This window comes from Schistocerca americana, chromosome 2 (assembly GCF_021461395.2).
Source record: "Schistocerca americana isolate TAMUIC-IGC-003095 chromosome 2, iqSchAmer2.1, whole genome shotgun sequence".
Classification (NCBI taxonomy): domain Eukaryota; kingdom Metazoa; phylum Arthropoda; class Insecta; order Orthoptera; family Acrididae; genus Schistocerca; species Schistocerca americana.
In genome coordinates, this window is record NC_060120.1 from 647,663,534 (window position 1) to 647,687,675 (window position 24,142).

Consider the following 24,142-nt stretch of genomic DNA (forward strand, 5'->3'; position numbering starts at 1 on the left):
AACCACGTTGTTTTGTCCCGAGCACCTCTCCGACCTTAAAAATCAGATTTCTGAACTATTAAGCTCCAGCATCATTGAACACTCTGCCAGTAGCAGGTCTATGGCCATACATATGACACCCAAGAAAGATGGGTCCTGGCGCATGTGCAGAGACTACCGTCGACTAAACGCATGAACAATTATGGATACCTACCCCATACCCAACATTGCCAACTTTACCATTTCCCTCGCAGGTGCGACCACGTTCTCTCTCACTGATTGCAAATGGCCCACCACCAGATCCCCATGGCACCTGAAAACATCGAGAAGACAGCAATAACAACCCTGATCGGGTTATTTCAGTTTCGATTCATGCCCTTTGGTCTGAAAAACGCAACCCAGACCTGGCAACGCTTCATCAACGAAGTGCTATTCGACCTAAAATTCTGCTTTGCATATCTTGATGACATTCTTGTGTTCAGCTCCTCCATCAGGACAACATTCAACATGTGCAAACTGTTATGAACACTCTCACGGTAGCAAGCATCGAGACCAACCAGGACAAATTGCAGCTACATCAACCCGCTGTCACTTTTCTTGGTTTTCGGGTCTCTGCCGACGGCATTTCACCGCCCCCTGAGAAAGTACAAACAATACTAAACCCACCCAGAACTTCGTTATTCAAAGAGCTTTGGCACTTTCTGGGGACGGTTAATTATTATCGCCGACATCTACCTTGGGCTGTGGAGATTCAGGCTCCACTGACGGACGCCTTGGCAGGCACCAAGTCTTCTGGATCACGGCCGGTTCCATGGACCCCTGCTTTGGCTGACTCTTTCACTGCTCTCAAAAATCTTCTTGCCAAGACCTGCACCATCGCGCATCCTCATCCCAATGCGTAGCTTTCCATCACCACAGATGCGAGCAATACTGCCATCGGTGCTGTTCTTAGCCAGACAATCGATGGCCAAACTTCGCGTCTGCAGTTCTTCTTGCACAAGCTCATCAATGCACAACAGAAATATTCCGCGTTTGATAGGGAGTTGCTCGCGGTCTACGAAGCGATCAAGCATTTTAAGACTGATGTTGAGGGACGCCCTTTCTATGTTTTAACGGACCACAAACCTCTGGCTGCGGCCATTACAAACCCGCCAGCTGACCCACCTCCTCGCCGCTTCACTTCACCACCGATGTCAGATATAAAGGGTGCTGACAATATAGTTGCTGATTTCCTTTCATGAGTCGACGACGTCCATTCGCTGTTGGACCTCTCTGAACTGCCTAACCTCCAGCCCACCGAAGAGGAAACACAAAACCTGATTTCAGACCCTACTTCTTCACTACCCTTCATCCCCACCACTTTCCCCAGCATTTCTGGTGAAATCTGGTGCGACGACAGTACGGGCATGTTACGCACCCTCATCCCAACTGTGCTCCATCGAACTGTCCTCAACGCATTACATTATTTAGCCCACCCCAGTGTTCGTACGTCCACCCACCTCGTAGCGGAGTGCTTTGTGTGGAGAAATGTCAACAAGGACTGCCAGCAATGGGCACGCTCCTGTGTCGTGTGCCAACACTGGAAAGTACACAAGCACGCTTCAGGCCCCCTCAGCGTCTTTTCAATCCCTCCTGGGCGTTTCCAGCATATTCATATTGACATTGTCGGCCCACTCTCCCCCTCTGACTGCTTTCGATACGTTCTCTCTTCTATCGACCGAACAACTCGCTGGGTCGAAGCTGCCCCCTCCCCAATATTACGGCAGAAACTGTTGCTCGAGTTTTCGTCGAGTCATGGGTATCGCGTTTCAGATGTCCAGCTATCATCACGACTGACCAGGGCCGACAATTTGAGTCAGCCCTGTTCAACGAGATTTGTAACTTTTGCAACACCCGGCGCATCCATACCACAGCATATCACCCGCAAAGTAACGGGCTAGTCAAGCACTGGCACAACACTTTTAAGGCGGCTCTTCGATGCCACGACTCTCTATGGATGGAGGCCCTTCCCTTTGTGCTACTCGGCATTCATGCAATCTATAAGGAAGATCTCAAAGGCACAATAGCCGAATTTGTATACGGCCAGAACATTGTTCTCCCTGGTGAACTTGTGAGCCCTTCCGCTTCTCTCCCTCAGTCTGACATACCTTCCTTTGTTGACTGCGTCAGATGACACTTCACCAACCTCCATATCCCTCCACCCGCCAGCCATTCCCCCCCTAAGGTACATGTCCCTAAATCTCTGAACAATTGTGAGTATGTCATGCTCTGCTCCCCTCCAACCTCCACATACTGGCCTGTACCGAGTTCTCTGGCGCTCAGCCAACACCTATGACATCCAGATGAAAGATTCAGCAGTTACAGTCTCTCTCAACAGACTTCAGCCTGCTCATGTTGAGCCTCCTTCTACCCCTTTCAGGCCACAACCACGCCACTCACTGTCGTGGCTCACGACGCTCCAACCACTCCCTCCACGTTGGACTTACACACTCAATCGAGTGACTTCCAACTCCAATCGTCGAGCTCCCCTCTGACCTCGCCCTCTACGCCAGTCTCACACACTCCTTCGAGTGACTTTCAGTTCCAATTGCCAAGCTCTCCTCTGACCTTGGCCTCTACTCCGGTCTCACATACTCGGTCGTGTGACCACATGCTCCCCATGTCGAGCTTACCTACTCTCACGCCCTCGCCGCCGGGCCCTTTGCTGGGCCCTTCGACGTCTCCATTGTCGCCTGCCTCACCGTGTTGAGGTTTCTTCAGGCCCCCCATCTTGAACGTGCCCCTGCTCGAGGTGTTTGTACCTGTCCCCCTCGGACATAATCCATGACATCTCAATAATACTGTGAGATTATAGACTGTTCGTTGTGTTTCTCTTCATCCAGTGCTCATGACACAGCCTCCACCATTCCCTGCCATCTGGTGAAATGCGTTCCCCTCCCATCCGACTTCAACCTGGACATGCTTCATGTGTTCGCCATGCCCACCGGAGACATCATCGTCGTCACTCCGTTCCACCCGCAAACCACCACCCTACCTGTTGCCGCACGAGCAGCACGCCTGGTACGATGCCTGGCTCGCTTCCACGACTTCCAGGTTTGGTGGCTGAACCTTCCTTCACGACATCTACCCACACAGCTCCCCAATGATGCTGTCAAACTGACCAAGGTCTGGCTCCCGCAGACCACCCCTGCCGACACCTTAGTCACCCCCCCCCCCCCCTCCCCGGCCTCTCAAGAGTACTCCGTACTGCGAGGGGGGGGGGCCCTATGTGGCTCCAATGAGGTCGACACCAGCATCGATATGTGTTTATCTTTGGACTCTAAGCATTGTCTTTGGACTCTGAGCATTGTCTTCGGGCTGTTCTGGCATGTTCAGTTCTTTGTGAGCCTTGCATGTGTTTAGGTGAATAAATGAACCACTGCTAAATGGGTGTTGTTTGGTGTAACCAACTCGAACATCTCCCTCAACTTCATTGCTACAGATTGTTTAAGGTTTCTGTAATTTTTGGCAAGGAGAAGGCCTCAGTCACTGCTCACTGGTTTACATACCTGTAATCACAAAAGAATCTATGAGCCTTCTTGCCGTCTGAGTATTTCTTGGGTGTAATGACAACAGGTGCTGACTAGGGACTAGGGCTTTCTTTTATAATTCGATCCTGCAGCTGTTGATCAAAAATCTCCTCCATCACTGGTTGCAGTTGGTGGGGACCTCATGTGGTTTCTTTTATACAAGAGGCTCACTCCCAGTGGGAATTGTGTGCTGTGCTATTTGCACAGCAGGTAATGGTCCAGGGTGGTTAAATAATTCTGCATTTTTCTCCAATAATCTATTCATGTCCATTCTATCACATCTCTTCAGATGCTACATCTTTCCCCTTAATGTAGTAAAATTGATAGGCTGCCCTGGCTTCATGTATTCAGCAGTGAAATTTCTATTCAATTGATATACTTCTAAGTTAGCCATCAGTGCAGCTTTTGAGAATCTCACCTTTTTCGAACCAAGATTGTCCACACTGTTGGCACTGCCAAGGTGCTATCAATTTCCTACACAAATGATAAACTTCTGCGCATGAAACATTGTGGAAGATACAGTTCTTCATTCTCTAGCAATGGCTCTACATTCTGAACATAGCAGGTGAACTAAATAAAAAATTAGTTTCCACAGGGAATCATATAACTCTCTTGGAAAACGCCTTTCTGAGACTGATATCTGAAATACTCTTCTTTGATCCTGACAAGAGGAAGACTGAGTCAAGAAGATTAAGGACTCTCATGGATATGATGGAGTATCTAGCAGAATATGAAAATACTTAGCTGTATTTGTAATTTTTCGTTTGTGAATGGTCAGCTTCTTGAACAATTAAAGTACTCAGTAGTAAAGCTGTATTATAAAAAGAGAGAAAGGCATAATGTACACAATTTTAGACCTATTTCTATACCATTAGTATTTGATAAAGTTATTGAAAGAGCTATGCACATAAGGATAATTGATCATTTCATTTCGCAGAATTTGCTGTACAGATTGGTGTCAGAAGTGGATTAGCAACTGAAAATGCTATTTTTCTTTTCTCTTTGATGTCCTGTGTGGACTAAACAAAAGGTTTCGAATGCTAGGCATCTTTTTTTGATTTAACTAAGGTGTTTTATTGTGTTGATCCAAAAATATTGCTCCAGAAGTTGGACCATAATGGAATATGGTGGTAGCTTACCTCTTACTTTAAGAACAGACAGTAAAAGTTCATTCTCTACAGTATTAAAAATGACTATGATGTGGGGTTCAAGTGGGACACAGTTAAATAGGGAGTGCCCCAGCGTTCAGTGCTGAAGCCACACCTGTTCCTTATTCATGTAAATGATATGCTTTCTAGCATTACAGGTGAGCTTAATATTTGTTTGCTGATGACACTAGCTTGGTAGTAAAGGATGATGTGCGCAGTGTTGGCACTGTTTCAAATACTGCAGTTCAAGACATAAGTTCAAGGTTTGTTGAAAATAAACTAATGCTAAATCAGAGTAAGACTCAGTGTTTACAGTTTCTAACAAACAATAGAACAAAACCTGACATTTTAATTACACAGAGTGGGTATATGATTAGCGAGACTGAAGAGTTCAGATTTCTATGTGTTCAGATATATGGTAAACTGTCACAGGAAGCCCATGTTCAGGATTTTGTTCAAAGACTTAATGCTGCCATTTTTAGTGTTATAACAGTATCTGAAGTAAGTTATAGTTCGACACAAAAAGCAGTTTAGTTTGCTTATTTTTATTTGCTTATTAAATATGGTATTATATTTTGGGCTAACTCATCCCATTCTCAAAGAGTATATTGGGCTCAGAAATGGGCAGTGTGGACAGTAAGTGGTGCAAGTTTGCAAACCTCTTGTTGACCCCTGTTCATTAGTTTGGGTATTCTGACACTGGTCTCTCAATGTATGATGGTTGGAACTTAAATAGTGGCAATTATTTATTCACAACCTATCCAAAAGAGTTACATGTTTGCACCTGTTACTGTCCTTCAAAGTAGTCAGCAGCATTGTGTAGATCCCATTGCCAGCAATGTGGAAGATGTAGTATACTGTTAGCAGAGCTTATTCTGTTGATGGTGCAAATGGAGCAGTATACTGCCTGTCGAATCTCTGGAACAGTTCTGAAGCGAATGCATGAAGTGGTTTCCTCATCTTCAGTATCAAATAAAAGTCACAAGGAGTTAAGTTATATTACTGTTCATTTTTGAGGCATCACCTGTGACCAGCTTTGTGAAAGAAGCGATGACACTTTCTGCGCAACCCACCCATCATTTTGCACGACAATGCGCGGGCGCATACAGCCCAAGCTGTGGCTGCTCTGTTTGGTCGATGGGACTGGGAAGTACTGTGCCATCCACCATACTCCCCACACTTAATTCATTGTGACTTTGATTTGATTCTGAAGATGAAGGAACCACTTTGTGGCATTTGGTTCAGAATTGTCTCAGAGATTCGACAGGCAGTATACCACTCCATTCGCACCATCAACAGAACAGGCTCTGCTAATGGTATACTATGCATTCCACATTGCTGGCAATGGGTTCTACACAATGCTGGTGACTACTTTGAAGGACAGAACAGGTGCAAACATGTAACTCTTTTATATAAGTTGTGAATAAATAATTGCCACTATTTAGTTTCCAACCCTTGTATATATATTCTTTACTGTCATTTCTTGTTAAAAATATCAGCCTATTCCAAAGAATTATAAATTTTCACTCAGTTAATACTGGACAGAAATCCAACCTGCATTTGGATTGCACTTTCTTGATGCTTGTGCAGAAAGACATGCCATATTCTGCTGCACCCATTTTCAATAAACTACCACAAGAATTCAAAATATTACCAGTAATCCACAAACTTTCAAATTTAAACTGAAGAGTTTCCTGATGGGTCATTCCTTCTATTCTATTGAGGAGTTCCTTGAAAAATTAAGCTGTTTCCTGTTTTATATTGTTGATTGTGTCTGCATAAACTTATAGCTTGATGTATTTTTAGGATTCACAAACATTTTATTTTATGTGTTATTACTTTTCTGTTTTAATTTCATGTACTGACACATTCCATGACTTCAAGATTTGATGCTCAATTTGGTCCTACAGAACTAGTCCAGTAAAATAATAAATAAATAAATAAAAACTACGTGCATGTACCGACTGGAAGATCAACTCCTACATTCATCCTAAGTAGCCTATCTGTACCTTTTGGTATTGTACCCTACAAATAAACTCTAGAAGACTGTGTTGGCTGTGCTGTTTAATTACTTTTCCTGACATCTTGGATTCTCCTTGTGACAGTTTGGTTCTTTCAAGGATGAAATTGTGATGGAATGATGCCCCATCCAGCTCCACTAACTGTTGTTAGAAATTGACTTTTTTGTGATTTTTAACTAGGAAGTCCATCCCATGAATGCCATAGTAGCTTATGCCTATATTAGGGAAAACTTCCTCACACCCCAAAGTTTCTCATGCCAACTCAGAAATTTATCAACCCAAACTGTGTGAGTGAACACTATTATCACCTATGCTGCTTAGTCTAAAATGTGGTAGGTTCAAATTCATTCTGACCAGTCATGAATACCTGCTATCCTGTGTCCACCAAAATTTTATGTGATCTTCCTATTCCACAGCCAGATAGACAAATGTCTACATTGATGTTTGGCTGGAGTGTCTTATGGTCAAAGTTATTGGGAGCACTGTAGGGTGTTCGCACCACCTCATGACCCATTTAATGGAGGTGCATGAGTGTTATCCTGATTCCTTGTTCTGCATGTCTGTGGACATTTTTAGACAGTGTGTCCCATCTTTATGCATCTTTGACAATGTAGCTTCCTACAAGACCACTGAATGTGACTTGGAGAGTCACATCAATAAATATGAACTTTCTATTAAAAACTGCTCACTTACTGCTTGCTTAGTCAATGAGTCAATGTCAGACAAAGCTGCTGCAGTTCTTATTGCTTCATTCCACATTTCTGGGATTTCCATGCACAATTTTCATGACATCTCAGTAAATGGACTCTGTAAAAACACATCAAGTGACTGATTCTCTGCTTCATACAGAATGACCTTATTGGCACAGTTATCATCCACTCATTCATGTATACTAATACTGGTTTTTCTGATACTGTGACAAAGCAGGTTGGCTTCCATCATCCTACTTTGTATGCACTCCTGTTTCATATGTTAAGGTCTGTGCAAGATTTTCACTCTTTTTTTTTTCTTTCAAAGTACTGATATTAAAGTTCCTGCATTGAACACATGGTACACAAATTATCAAAATTGTAGAAAAAAATCGCCCTACAAAACTTCATTATTCCAATTATTCAGTTGGTTGTTTTTATTGTAATTGACTAATTGGTTTCATCAGAAATGGTAGCAACGAATAGCTATGACAGCTATAAAGTTTCATGCATCAAGCCACAGTCAGAATCTTATAGGGCAATTGGTAAATTTGGAATGAAAGGCCACTTTAAAATTAAAGAGCTATTTTTTTTCTCTTTTCAAATACGCATTTACATTAGCCCAAACTTATTTATTTAAAAATACATTATTAATTAATGATCTCTCTTGATTTAGATTTTCAGTACCTATTATAGCCAAACCACTATAAATTTCCACTGTCTGTTCATACACTTATGACTGCCCATATTTTCTAAATGTGTTGACACCCATATTAATGTGCAAGAGATGCTAATTGAAAATTACCAAGTTCGAAATAAACAATTTTAACATAGCAGACAAGCTTTTTCTACATTTAGTTTAATTAAAGCTGAGCAGGCATATTTCACTGATATGAGAAGTGCCCATCAAAACGTGCTTTCAGTTCAGCTGCAAAACATTGGTTATTACAGGAATTGTTTTGTGACATATTTATTTAATTAAGAGTGGAGTAACCTTGGAGAACTTCGTAAGTACTGTACCTTTGACTCTTCTTTTGAGCAATGGCATAGCATGAGGGGAGACTTTGAGACTTAGTCTCCACTGTATTCATGTTTAAAAAAGATGCAATAGTAATTCATAACAAAAATATAAACAGCTTTCTGCTAAGAGCTCTAAATGTGTGAAGACATCAGTTTTGTAGCCTGTGCCGCACCCTGAGTACTGGTATATTTGCCTGCTTGAGACTTGACTGCTCTCAGTCTCTGCCTCTCTTCCCTTACCTGACTGTGTGTGCCTGCGCATTAGTGGCATTCTCGCCTCTCCTCCACTTCCCCTCTTCCTCGAAGGGCAGTGTGCTGCACTTACTATAGCAGGTATTGAGACTAGTCTCTGCAGCTTCTATGCTGGCTGTTAACATGGAAGTGAACAGTCACGCGGTTTGTGTTCATAGTCATTCTTGTGTGATTTTAGTGCATATTTTCGTTGTGTCGCCAACGTGAGTGAGCCAGCAACTGAATGCCTTATGGAATTTTTATTAAAATGCCTTTTCTTACATTAATGTACTGTACAAAAAAAAGTGCAAATTGAAAGACAAACGACCTACTCCTATACTCAGCGTAGTTTTGAGTGAAGCCAAACAAAAATGCACTTTTCAGATAGCCTAGTGCAAAAAGTGTACTTGGCTGACTCCGAATGTTGCTAATGACAGATTATATTGTTATATATGTCTTTTGTTTGGTGGTGAAAAGGAATGGTGAAATGAGGGCATTTATATAATAAAGAACTTTGACAAGGAAGGACAAAAGCATCAAAAAGTCACCTGAAGAAGAAAGAATCATTTCAGTTATTGGGCAAAAGTAGAATTGAGCATGTGGTGTCACCGCCAGACACCACACTTGGTAGGTGGTAGCCTTTAAATCGGCCGCGGTCCGTTAGTATACGTCGGACCCGCATGTCGCCACTATCAATGATTGCAGACCAAGCGCCGCCACACGGCAGGTCTAGAGAGACTTCCTAGCACTCGCCCCAGTTGTACAACCGACTTTGCTAGCGATGGTTCACTGACGAAATACGCTCTCATTTGCCGAGACGATAGTTAGCATAGCCTTCAGCTACATCATTTGCGACGACCTAGCAAGGCACCAGTACCAGTTACTATTGATACTGTAATAATGTACCGTCAAGACTGACGTTCACCATTTATGGATTAAAGTTAAGTATTCCACCAGCTATGTACGTTTTTTCTAAAGTCTAATTTTCCTGTCCTGTTCCAGACCTCACGCCAGCCTGCGTGAGCTAAATCACGTGCCTTTCGGCTTCCTCTTGTAACCCAGTGTTGGCTCTCCTGCCAACCCACAACAGAGCATGCCCTTTCCAAGGCCACAATAAAATACAATGAACAAGTTGCATCCAACAGGAGAGTGTTGGCTCATCTTATTCAGGTGATTGCAATTCTTTGTAAACAAGAACTAGCTTTTCGTGGCCAATGAGAAGACGAATCCTCCAGCAACAAAGGTAACTATCTGGAATTTTTAGATTTACCAGCTCAAGGAGAGCAGTTAATCAGAGACCACCTGTCATCATCTTCAACCTTTAAAGGAACTTCTCCAGATGTAGAGAATGATGTAATAGAAAAAATGATAACTCTGACAGTTAATGACAAAATAAAATGTGAAAGTCAGAACTGCAATTTCATTTCAATTCAGGCTTATGAAACATTAGACGTGTCATGCAAGAGTCAAATGAGTATAATATTCAGGTACTGTATTGCAGACAAAATTCAGGAAAGATTCATTTGATTTTACGATGTTTCTGGAGATAAAGCTGCTGAAGGCTTGTCAAACATTATCCATCCAGTATTGAAGGAATGGAATGTGGAAGGAAAAGTGGTTTGTCAAACATACGATGGCATTTCAGTAATGGTGGGCAGAGAAAGAGGACTACAACAATTGGTGAAGCGGTTCCGTCCCTATGTGCTGTTTATTCATTCTTATGCACACCAACTGCATTTGGTACTGTTAAATGCCTCAAAAATCATACAACAAGTATGCATGTTTGTAAGATATCTTATTGCATTCCATTCGTTTCTCAGCAAATCGTCAAAACAAACTGTATTGCTAATTGAGAAAGGATTTAAACAGCCACATGCAAGCAATACTCGCTGGAACTTTCGTTCCAGGGCAGTTTTGACAATATCTAGTCATTTCTCAGAGCTATATAGTGTTTTTAATTACATAATTGATGATACAGACTCTCAGTGGGATCCAGAATCTTAGAGCTGTGCTGTGGCAATGAAACGACAGACAGATGATCCTATGTTTGTCTACTTGCTTTGTTTCTACTGAGGGTTCTTTGTTTATGTTGATCATCTCTTTAATGTTCTTCAGTCAAAATCTGTCAGTATAACTGCTTGCTATGACGAAATAAGAACTGTTTTGAGAAACTTAAGGCAATTAAGAATGGAAACATCCATTGATGAATGCATTAAAAGCAGCTTGTGTTTGAACAGCAACTTATCATTCTGTGGCAGCCAAAATACATCTCTCAAGACACTTTTGAAGCCGGGCGCTGTGGCTGAGTGGTTCTAGGCACTTCAATCTGGAACCGTGCAACCACTATGGTCGCACGGTCACAGGTTCAAATCCTGTGCTTCGGTCATGGACGTGTGTGATGTCCTCTTTTTTTTTTTTTTTTTTTTTTTTTTTTTTGGGAATGGAAAGTGTTTCCGGAACTATCAGTAAAAATTCCCTAAGTTGAAACTGCTTCAGTTATTAGAACAGAGCCCTATTTTCAAACAAGAACAACTTGAAAATGAACTGTGTAACATATATGCTGATGAGAAAAAACACTTATCTCCAAGAATCCTCTTAAAGTACATTGTCAACAATGATTTAGAATCTATTTATGAAGAAACAACATAGTTCCTGCGTTTAGTTATGACCGTACCCGCAACTACAGCAAGCAGTGAACGAAGCATGAATACTCTTAAATGAGTCAAGAATTATTTAAGGAATTCAATGTCCAACACCCAGCTGTTGTGTTTGAGCATATTAGCAATAGAAAAGACACTACTTGGAGAGCTATCCAGTGATCAGATCTCTGTAGACCGAATTATAGACTTATTCAAGGAAAGAAAAGACAGGCACATTGCACTTGTGTACAAGAAAATATAAGTGCTTTCTCTTGCAGCTGGAGTTCTACAAATTTGTCATGGTTTCTTGAACAAGTTAGTTATTATTATCATTATTATTATTAGTGGCGGTGGTAGTAGTAGTAGCAGTAGCAGTAGTAGTAGTTGTTGTTGTTTTATTTGATGCATTTTGTTTCATTTGTTTAAATTATTGTTTATTGTACTATTTTGTCTCTTTATACTAACTGTAGAGTCTCCCCAACCTTTACAACCATGCTACACCACTGCTTTTGAGGTGTAGATCCTACAACTTCTAATTTCAGGACAATTCAGTGAAAGTGCATGCCTATCAAAGGCCTGAACAACAAACGGTAGCTCCAGTAACATGATGATGCAGTCTACAGAACTTTCTATTGATTCTCTGTGTTTTTGCATTAAACCATTATGTTGTATTCTTTCTTCTATAATAATCTAGTGACCCTCCAGTAAATTCTGTAAAAACTGAGCATCATGCAACTTCTCACTGCACATTACATATGTTTTGGCATCCTCTACTAATTTCAAATGAGACACACTTGACAACTGCTCACTACTCCAGTTTCCTAATTCCATGGCTGTATTTAAACTATTAAAAATGATGAAAACATCTTCCACAGATATACCAGAAAATGGGACCACCAATGAGATAGTACCAGCATCAGTGTTTGGTGGAGACATGCTAGAAGCTGATAGTTCCATTCTTTCACCCTTTAAATAATCTATTTCATTCTGGAAACCCTCATTACCAGCCAAAACTTTAGCTACCTCATCCAGCAAATGCTGAGCCACCTTCTGGGTTGTTACTTTTTCACCAAAACACATTTTTCCTACTACTACTACTACCACAGCTCATACATTAAAATCGAACAGAAAAGAAAGGAAAGGAAGAAATGCAACCTGACAGGACCAAACAAAACTTAAAGTCAGCTGCATCCTCTTAGTTTCTACCCTCCGTTGCTTTACCATAACAGCTTCCAACCGCTGTTCTGATATCAAGTGTATGAGGTTGTTGTTATGGAAAGGCATGAGTAAGCAGTTATCTGCTGGAGGTGGGTGGAGATGCCGATGACATATGTTGACAACCTTTTGCCAAAACTCTTTATCAGCAATCACACATGAATGTAGATCAGTGCTTCCACAGCAGGCAGACAGTAGACTATGGGTGGTGATGAGCCAGGTGGTAGTGAGCCCTAGTAGGACTTCCCAGGCAATAACATGGAACTGCAGGCTGTAGAGTGGCAGTGAGTGGTGGTCATTTTTGGGCTGTCCAGAACTTATGGCTCGACCTCAACCATGAAGACAGTGGCAGGTACTGGCAGTCCTAGGCTTGGACAGGTAGGCAACGGTTGCTGCTTCATGGCCTGGAGGTGAAAAACATACCTGTGTCATAAGTATGCCAATGACTGACATGAGCTGGTCATTGTAGCAGGGCCTAGCTGTAACAATGGCATTGGGCTGGACCCATGGGTTTAAATATTGCAGCCCAGAGCTGAGTTTGTGGAAGGTCCATGCATCTGTATTACCTGGAAACCTCTGGAACTGAAGCTGATGACCAGGGTATGGTAGTTGTCATTCAACAGTTAGTCATGCCGCAGAAACTTCCTGACATCCCATGCTCTTGGCACACAAAAAGAGGCTGACACGGGATTGGGTACTGTGGGGCATCATCCAGTGAGCTGACTGAGACTATCACCTGGTAATAGTTGTGGGCCACCTTCCATGCTGCTAGAGCTTTAGGCTGCTACAAAACACAATGTTCAAAGCTGGCACTTGGGACAACTTGTGTACTCTTCTATCTAATACTGCCATGCCCTTCATGCAGATACTGTCAAATATATGAATGTTATTTCAATAAGGCCAAAGGGGACTGAAAGGATTCTCAAGAGAGACCTTAAATCACTGACCTCACCCACAACAGTGCAGAAGACTGAAATTATTCAAAGCAATGAATTAAAGAAATTTAAGTGAAAAGTGAAATATATACAGTCTAGATAAAAAACGAATTTAAGTTTTAAATTCTTAAACAGAGACTCACTGATTGCATATAGTAGCTCTATACATAATCGACTAATTTGACATAGACTCAACAGGCTTCATCTTCTTCTTCTAATAATGGCATAATTTACATAATGTAAAGACAAATTAACAATTTTGGTAATGTTAAAAGAATATTTTATGAATAAGATAAACAATAAACCATGATTAACAAATCAGAATCAAAATAAAGACCTCCATATTAAATATTCCTAGCATTTTATATTGGTACTGATTCAATTTTGAGAACATACTGTAAAATATTACCTATAAGTGAAACACTGTCAAGCCATTCATGGACTTAATGGTCCCAAACAATGATGGAATTTTTATGGATTACAATGTGCCATGTCACCAGGGCACAATTGTTCACGATTTCTTTGAAGAACATTCTGGACAGTTTGAGTGAACGATTTGGCCACCCAGTTCACCAGCATGAATCCCATTGAACATTTATGGAAGATAATCGAGACATCAATTCATGCATAAAATCCTGCACCTGCAACACTTTTGCAACAATGGATGGCTGTAGAGTAACATGACTCAATATTTCTGCAGGTGACTCCTAATGACTTGTTGATTCCATGTCACATTGAGTTGCTGCACTACACATCAACCCCTCCCTCCCCCCTTCCCCCCCCCCACCCCCCACCCCCTCCTTTCCCCACTCAAAACATAGGTGCAGTCCGTCACTGATGTGGACTCTAAAGTATCCAATGTTGTCTTCCTGTTATGATGAATTGTGAAAGATGGGATTACAACTGTGGTGTGATGTGCATTTTTGTGCGCTGTTTCACTAAAGAGTCACAGGTTATTGGCCTGGCATCATCAAGCTACAGTTACAAGAAGTGAGGCTACCACCTAAATAACGAAAATGGTTGGAAGATCATGTGAGATGTGAAGAAACTTGAAGCACCTACCGAAAATTTTTCTGCTTTGTAGATTGCAAAGAGTATTCAGAAGTGATGTGAAACCAGTTTTGAAGTGAAAGACATGACTGAATTCGATGAAAAGAAATGGGAACACTTTTATGCTGGACGATACATTTGTAGTGTGTAAGGGAAACTATGAATTAAGGTGGATGAGTGAAAAATTGAACTGTTGAATAAAGATAATTACTGCCACAGGTCACAAGTATGGTATGCGATTGATCCTCGAAATGTGTGTGTGTGTGTGTGTCACTAAATAGACTTGCTAATCACAGTAGAATTAATAAATTTCATAGTAATGAGTTCTAAAACTAAAAGGTACTTAGCCACACAGCCTGGCTAAATTCATGTTGCAGGAGCATGTAATGATGCAGCACTGTTTCAACTTGCTGTACTGTGAGAGCATTAGAATTAGACAACTGGATACTGAGATTATTTGAATTATGTTGCATATAAAACAAGTGAATACAACATATTGTGTTGTTATTGTAAAGATAGGTAAACAGGGTACAAAAGAGCTTACAACAAATGTAGTAATGGATCTAGTGCAGATGAGAATGAATTTGATAACATAGTTGTAAATTGCATGAATGCTTCAGCATCAAAACTTGACTCAAGAGTTGAAGGCAAAATAGTTAGTCCGACAGCAAATCTTACAATTAATCCTATGGCTATTTCGACCACTAGTCAAGTACAAGATATGAATACTGCAGCTTTCCAGTTCAGTGGATTTCTTGAAATATTTATCTTTTAGGCAAATGAGTGTTTCATTGAAGATGTTGTTGAATTCAATGGCCAGTTCAGAATGCACTTGTTGGATTTGGAGCAGTAAGAAAACCAATGTGCACTCCATGTTCATACCAGGTGGAGTCATTCCAGACATGGAATGGGTCCTTTCAGAAGCCATGAAGAGCAGAGGGTGCAGCTCAATGCAGGTGCTGGCTCTTGTTGGTACCAATAATGTGTGTCACTTTGGATCAGAAGAGATTCTCTTTCTTTTTGAGCAGCTAACAGAGCTAAAGGCTGCCAGTCTTGCTTGTGAGATGTGAAGCAGAACTGACTGTTTGCAACATAGTCAACAGGACCAATTGCAGACTGCTTGTACAGAGTCAAGTGGAGCGTCTGAATCAGGGGCTCAGATGGTTCTGTGACCATGTAGGCTGCAGATTTCTCAACTTGCACCAATGGAGGGTTAGGTTTTGGGTTCCACTGAATAGGTCTGAAGTCCACTACCTGCAGGAGATGGCTACATGGGTAACAGGGGCTGTGCGGCATGGACTGGGGAGTTTTTAAGGTTATAGGGTCTTGGGAAAACACAGAAAGGGCTTCAGTCACGAAGGGTGCAGGCCGAACACAGGAAGAACGTAGATCCAGGAACCATCAGTGTAACAATTGTAAATTGTCATAGCTGTGTTGGGAAAGTACCAGAGCTCCAAGCACTAGTAGAAAGCACTGATGCTCAAATCATTATAAGCCCTGAAATTTCCCTAAAGCCAGAGAGTTCAGCTGAAATTTTTGTGAAGAACCTAACAGTGTTCTGAAAGGATAGGCTAAACACAGTTGGCGGTGGTGTGTTTGTTGCTGTTAGAATTAGTGTACCTTGTCATGAAATTGAAGTAGATACTTCCTGTGAGTTAGTATGGGCAGAGGTCATTCTTGGAAACTGGAATAAAATAATAATTGAATTTTTTTACTGACCTCCCAGTCCAGATGATATTTTTGCTGAAAGGTTCAAAGAAAACTTGAGTTTGATTTCAAGCACCTACCCAAATCACACAAATGTAGTTGGTCCTGACTTTAATTTATCCTCAATATGTTGGCAAAAATACTTGTGTAATTCTGGAGGTACACATAAAACATCATTTGAAATTGTGCTAGACACATTCTCTGAAAATTATTTCAAGCAGGTAGTTTGTGAGCGGTTGTGAAAACACACTGGACCTCTTAACAACAAATAATCCTGAGCTAATAACAAGCATCAAAACAGATACAGGGATTAGTGAACACAGGGCTGTCATAGTTAGATTGAATATTGTAACCTCCAAATTCAGCAAAAATAAATGAAAAATATATCTGTTCAAAAAAACAGATAAAAATTCACTTGGCACCTTCCTATGGGACTATCTCCACTAATTCCAAATTAATTATGTAAGTGTAGACCAGATGTGGCTTGAATTAAAGAAATAGTATTGGCAGTAACTGAGAGATTTATACCAAATAAATTGACAAACAATGGAGCTGATCCTCATAGGTACACAAAATGAATCAGAACACTGTTGGAAAAAAAAAAAATGCCAAATTTAAATTGACACAGAATCTCCAAGATTGGCAATCTTTTAGAGAAGCTCAAAATTAGTGTGGACTTCAATGTGAGATGCTTGTAATAGTTTCCACAACAAAACTTTTTCTCAAAACCTGTCACAAAATCAAAAGAGATTTTTGTCGTGTCTCAAGTATACTATCGGCAAGACACAATCAATGCCTTTTCTGCATGATAGCAATGGAAATACTGTTGATGACAGTGCTGTCAAAGCAGAGCTACTAAACACAGCCTTCCATAATTCCTTCACCAAAGAAGACAAAGTAAATATTCCAGATTTCAAATCAAGAACAGCTGCCAAAATGAGTAACATAGAGGTAAATATCTTCAGAGTAGTGAAGCAACTTAAATCACTTAACAAAAGTAAGTCTTCTGGTCCAGGCTGATTACATTTCTTTCAGAGTATGATGATACAATAGCTCTATACTTCACTATTACATACAACCATTCGCTCAATGAATGCTCCATACCCAAGGACTGGAAAGTTGCACATGTCACACCAACATTCATGAAAGTTTGTAGGATTAATCCACTAAATTACAGACCCATATCATTAATGTTGATATGCAGCAGAATTTTTAGAAAACATCATTCTTGTGAAACACAACTAGTTCTTTACTCACACAAAATGCTGAGTGCTATTGACAAGGGATTTCCAATGATTCTATATTTCTGGATTTCCAGAAGGCTTTTGGAACTGTACCCACAAGCAGCTTATAGTGAAACTGTGTGCTTATAGAATATCATCTCAGTTGTGTGACTGGATTAGTGATTTCCTGTCAGAGTGACCACAGTTTGCATTAACTGATGAAAAGTCATCAGGTAAAACAGAAGTGATTTCTGGCATCGTGTAAGGTAGTGTTATAGGCCCTTTGCTGTTCTTTATCTATACAAACAATTTGGAAGACAATCTGAGTAGCCGTCTTAGGTTGTTTGCAGATGATGCTCTCATTTATTGACTACTAAATTCATCATAAGAGCAAAACAAATTGCAAAACAATTTAGAAAAGCTATCTGGATGGTGAAAAAATTGGCAGTTGACAATAAATAATGAAAAGTGTGAGGTCATCCACATGAGTGCTAAAAGGAACCCATTGAACTTCAGTTACGTGATAAATCAGTCAAATTTAAAGGCTGTAAATTCAACTAAATACTTAGGAATCACAATTATAAACAACTTAAATTGGAAGGAAGACATAGAAAATGTTGTGGGGAAGGCTAACCAAAGATCGTGTTTTACTCGTAGGACATTTAGAAAATGTAACAGATCTACTAAAGAGGCTGCGTACACTGCACTTGTCCATCCTCTTTTAGAATACCACTGCATGGTTTGGATCCTTACCAGATAGGACTGACAGAGTACATCAAGAAAGTTCAAAGGAGGGCAACACATTTTGTATTATTGTGAAATAGAGGAGACAGTGTCACTGAAATGATACAGGATTTGGGGTGGACATCAGTAAAACAAAGGCGTTTTTTGTTGTGGCAGAATCTTCTCATGGTATTTCAATTACCAACTTTCTCCTCTGAATGAGGAAATATTTTGTTGATACCAACCTGCATAGCAAGAAATGATCACCATAATGCAATAAGGGAAATCAGAGCTCGCACGGAAAGATACATGTGTTCGTTTTCTTCGCGCACTATACAACATTGAAATAATAGAGAATTGTGAAGGTGGTTTGATGAACCTTCTGTCAGGCACTTAACTGTGATTTGCAGAGTATCCATGTAGATGTAGATGTAGTATGTCATCACTCATACTCTATTTGAAGGAGTTCCATAGCTGTCTTGGATTCAATGGATTACATGTTTTTCAACTTATGGCAAATAAATCTCTCATTTGTTCAGCTCAGGCTGTGAGTGAGGCTTCTTGTAGTGGTCGTTTCCAGTGGTTGTTGTTTTCCAGTAGACCTAAGTGTTGGTATGCTTCTCTGTACATCTGGTATAGGCAACCACCAACAGTCTTCAGGTCTGTAAAACTTGTTGGTCCCCATATTTCGTCTAGCGACATCCAGAGATAGAAACGTTTACCATTATTCAGATGCACAGGGCATATTTGGCCTAGTGTGCCAGATTTCATGATTCCTGGATGATCTTCTACTTGAATTCCTTGTTTTCATTATTAAAAGATTTTCATTGTTCTGTTCTAGCGACATTGACAAACAGTAATATTTTTGCGAATGGCTTCATTTGGCACAATTTGTAAAAAGCTGTTAATGTTTTGTTGAGAGGTAGTTCACTTGCAGTTTTTCTGGCAGTATCTTCTGTTAAGTAAACTCTCTGTCCATTATCCAAGCATACTGCTGTATGTTGCACAATTAGTATGTGTTCGTATAAGTGAAAACTGAAATTCCACCACGCAGCTTGATTACTGTTGATGTATCTTTGCATTTGGTACATAACAACCTTGTCCTTTCTGTTTTGTTGTTCACTGACTTTGGCTATTTGAAATACATACTTGCTGACATATTTGATGGATTTCACTGAATTGCAGTATTCTATGTTCATGTGTGCTTGGAACATTTTCGAAAGTAGGATGTTATGTGGTACTACACATTTTACCTATTTCCAGTTCATCGCTGCCTTGTATTCATATTTTTGCTGCAAAGCCGCAATTTCTGGTTGACTGTCTTCTGTATTTGGGATAGCCATCAACACTAGTTTGTGTGTCGTCCAAGTGTGGTTTTGGGTATCATGCAATGGAATGTGTACTAAAATGATATGTCAACTAAATTTTATGAAATGTCTGTTAAATGATGGTACCCCTTAGAGAAATGGCTGCAGGGGCAGGAAGGGGCACCAGGTACACTCTGTGTGTATACATGGAGAGGAGATAGAAGTATTAGTCGTGTGACTTGTCAGTTAGGATATGGAAATGAAATGAATCACAATGTCATCTGACCCTGTTATGTATGTAATTGGGGCAATGCCACCAACGTCATCTGTTCCACTGGACTAAAGGCTAATTAAACTTAGGAAATTTCAAGCACTCATTCCTGAAAATGTTGTATTCATTAAGACTTTTAAAAACATTTTACCCAGGTCACGGGCTGACAAATAGTAATTCAGTACATCAAAGATATTGCGCAAGGGGAAGCTGCCCTTGAACAATGAAGTTCGTAACTACAAAACAAGAAACAGAGATGACTTTCATTGCTACAGTAAAGAAAATTAAAGAATTTCATATATTTAGAATAGAGGTAAAATAATTTTAATAGTGTATAACTTTTATAGCATTGAAGAATATCTGAATATGAAAAACTAAAACCATTTACATATACAGACTGTAAGACAGGCTCACGTACAACATTAGTTTTCACTGGAGAATGCACACTTCTTGGTCATCCTTTTGGTTTCTTCTTGAGGGCAGATCGAGTCTCCAGTCAAAAACACATTTTATTGCATGTTTTGACAGAATGGCTTCATGATGTCCTAAATTATAAAAACGTCAAAACCCCCTCTGTGCCACTACCAAACTATCATTGTTTTTATTAAACATTTTTATGGCTAGCACACACTGTTATCTGTTCCACTGATCCATGGTTACTGAGATGGCAGACTGTTTACTCACTAAGTATCATGAAACCGCAGTGCTGCCACTTGCCCATGGCTACCACTACTCATTTCAAACATTTCCATTATTCTGAGTCACCCTGTACTTGTGTAAGATGATTGTTAAACAACTTAAATATTAAAAAAAGTTATTGTAACTAGACTTGGCTATGAACTGATTACATCTATACATTGTTTATTATTAACAGATGAGTAAAGAAATTGAATTGAATTGAACTGAACTGAATAGAATTGAGGAAATTACAAACAAAATTAATCCAAGTATATAGAATGTTAAAACAAAAAATCTTGTATTTTGAGAGGTGGTAGTATGGACCACACAAGAAAAATGTCCATTAAACTTAGGTTCTAAACTGCATACCTTAAGAGGTGTGAGCACTTGTTCCATAGAAGGGTGTTTCACATTAGTCAAGATGAACATGTGCTCATAACTCTTAAGAAATACACTTTAAGGCCTATGTTTACTGGACACTTTTGTCTTGTGTTGGTGCATTTACCACCTCTAAAATAAGGGATATTTTTTCACACGTTGTATTTGACAGGCAAATTTATTCAGTTATATTTCACACAGAAACATAGCAGCAACAACATGTAGGGATGTGATGTTATAATTACATAGGAATAGTTGCAGGCAGAATAACAGAAAGCATTTTGTTCAGTGATAAGGCAATGGCAAATTGCAATTCAGATGGTTTGAAAAGCTAGATGGCAGATTATAAAATCTTATTGTGGTATAGGGTTAGATTGATTTTTTTTTTTTTTTTTTTTTTTTTTTTTTTTTTTTTTTTTTTTTTTTTTTAAAAGAGATAGATAGATAGAGAGAGAGAGAGACAGACAGACAGACAGACAGACCAAAAGAGAGAGAGGGGGGGAGGGGGGGCATCATTGTAAGAGAGCTCAAATAGCAACTAATCTGACTCCTCAGTACTTACTATTTGTACCTTCAGGATGGCAGAAATGCTTAAAATAGAAAAGCTGTTTTTATCTGTAGCTGTCAGAATTTTTATGCTTCTTACCCAAGGGGGAGGGGGACAGGTCACTCAGGCTCCAAATTGATAGAAAACCACCTGTTGTGAGACTCACACATACTAAAAACAGTGAAAGGACAATGGGGATAATTTAACATGGTTTTAATGTTTCTAGCAACATTTATTTCTCTGTATTTCTAGGCTTGTCACACAGAATACAAGTTTTCCTTTCATGTTAAACACTGGAGTCTAAACTTATATATGGTTCCTCCTCTATATCAATACCTTAGGCCTTTGTAGAGTACTATTCTTGTACAAACATCTAATATCTTTGTAACAAAATTTATAATGTATATCTGTAAACTGTACAGAATTTAATTGTTATTATGACTCTGTACTATTTCACATATCCTGTTACAAAAATGATTACAGCCAACTGTTCCAACAATGACAAATTCTTCTCTAAATTACACAATACTCAATATATGGAAAACCTCATGAAAGTTGTAAATGTTTGTGGTCATGAGTTAAAAATATAGATAACATGAAAATCAGCATTCATCACAGCGGTGAGTTTACAAAAGTACTTAGCAGTTGTACAGCAGATTGCACTTTAGATCACAGCCTGCTTCAGTATTTATGTTTATTCCTTCTAGTGACATATCTTTTCTCTAATAGTAGGACACTGCCATTTGAACAGTAATAGGTAACCCCAAATATTGATCTTATTTTCAATTTCCTCTCTGATTATTTACACTTGCTAGCATCTTAACACCACAGCTTTTGTTAAGACAATCTATCATATCACATTACAATGTTTTCATGTTGTTAACCATCATTTTATATATCAAATTAAGATTCTTCAAGATATCTTCTATTCATCAGGCCACAGGGTGTCTCTATTCATCTGAAAAATGTAAATATGCATCAGCTTTCAAAATACACTAAAAAAAACAAAAGAAGAAAATATTTATTATATGGATACTTAACAAAATTCATAAATGTGTGACTGTAGTAGAAAGAACACAGACATACAGTTGTTTAAGAGTAATTCATGATTTTAGAAATGAATATTTTGTAATAAATCAGTAAATAGATTGAAGGATAAGGCAAGAAGTAAGATCAACTGTAAAACATGAATATGATGAAGTATGCTGTATTACAGAGCCACTTTTTCAATTAATAGGCCCTACTGTATTCACCCCCCACCCCCTTCCCTCTCTCTCTTTTTCTCTCTCAAACACACACACACACACACACATAAACACACAAAAACTGTACTTCAAATTGCTTTTATTATGCGCTTTAAAATTGTAGTGTAATGTCTGCAAATAACACTGAAATGGGAATCAGTTGCAAATATATTTCTGTGCACCTACAGTGCAAACCACTGTGAAGTGCATACCAGAAGGATTAGGGTTTTTTTCAGTTCCATTCACATCAACAGTGTGAGAAGAAGGATTTTTCTAGTTCATCTGTGCTTACTTTAATTAGGGTCAACTAGCCTTCTTTGTCCCTATTGGAGTGACCCAAGTGGGGTTGTAGTATATTCCTACATTCCTCACTTAATACTGGTTATTATAGGTCAGGGTGGCTATTTGTTGTGGTAACTGATTGGAGAATCTAGTAAGCCTCATCCATGTTTTTATAAATGATTGTCTGTACTCTCCTGCATGTTCATTGCTACCATGTGAAGAAGCAACAAAAAGCAGACCATTAAACCAACCCAGAGTCTTATTTTCCCTATTATCATCATATCTGCCTCCTTAACCTAACATCATCATTGTGTTCTGTCTCCAGCCACAGGTATCTGAAGAATCTTAGTTTGACCAAGTTTCCATTTCACTCCCATACATAGCCACTCATGAACCAAGAAATGGATGACCTCAAAATCCCATATCACCTCTTATCTAATAGTGAGCTTCTAGAGCTACTATGTCATGACCCATGTCATGTTACAACAACATGAAAACTGTCAGACAGAACAGGTAACAACTGTATCCATAATAAAACTGAAATTGGAGGGGCAAGGCATGTGAAAGAGGAGTGGATGGTAGATTGACAAAGATACTTCCATTATTGTTTTCTAGAGATAAGAAAAAATTGAGAGAAGTTACTAGTGGAATGCGTCTGTACAATGTTAGATAATATGTGGGTGCAACATGAGTGCATATAGCTGAAGGATGTAATCTATGGAAATGTCTGTAGGAAGTCAGTATCTAGTGGTGTATGTCCAATGACAGACAAATTTGAAAATTATGATTATGATGATAAGAAATTATACATTATTAATAAATTTTTTGAACCATGCATTTCACCAGGCAATTGTCCAATCTGACAGGTTGAAACCTGCCCTGATATTTATATGCATGAAGAACACACTGAAAGAAACACAACACTGCAAGTATTCTTGAAAATTGTCAAATTCATAGCTCATCAGGCAGCTGGAGAAATTAAAACCCTGTTGTAGCTGTAGCAGACAGTGCATGAGCAACATGGGTGGGCACATAGGCTTCGTTGACAGCACATAGGTAAACAGATAACATGGCACAAAACAATCATAATTTGTAAAGCAAATATCAATTCCATTGATAATTTCTCTGAAACAACTGTTCACAGTTTGTATCCACTTGAATTTGTACCTCATTTAATGTCCATAATTGCATTTGCAGTATTGCTAAGTGTTAACAGTGGAGATAACCAGAATTAATTTTCTTTGTGAGTTCTTCATAGAAACTTGGTAATAGCATCTGTGTTTGTG

General features: G+C 39.5%; 1 protein-coding gene across 1 annotated transcript in view; it reads right to left on the bottom strand.

The window, feature by feature from the left end:
• Nucleotides 1–21,568: 21,568 nt before the first annotated feature.
• LOC124594275 (kinesin-like protein KIF19) overlaps nt 21,569–24,142 on the bottom strand; it is a 458,271-nt gene continuing 455,697 nt past the window's right edge. Inside the window, exon 16 of the mRNA XM_047132640.1 lies at nt 21,569–22,288. Within this exon, the coding sequence (XP_046988596.1) occupies nt 22,256–22,288 (33 nt within the window). The 3' untranslated portion in view covers nt 21,569–22,255. The remainder of the gene's footprint in view (nt 22,289–24,142) is intronic.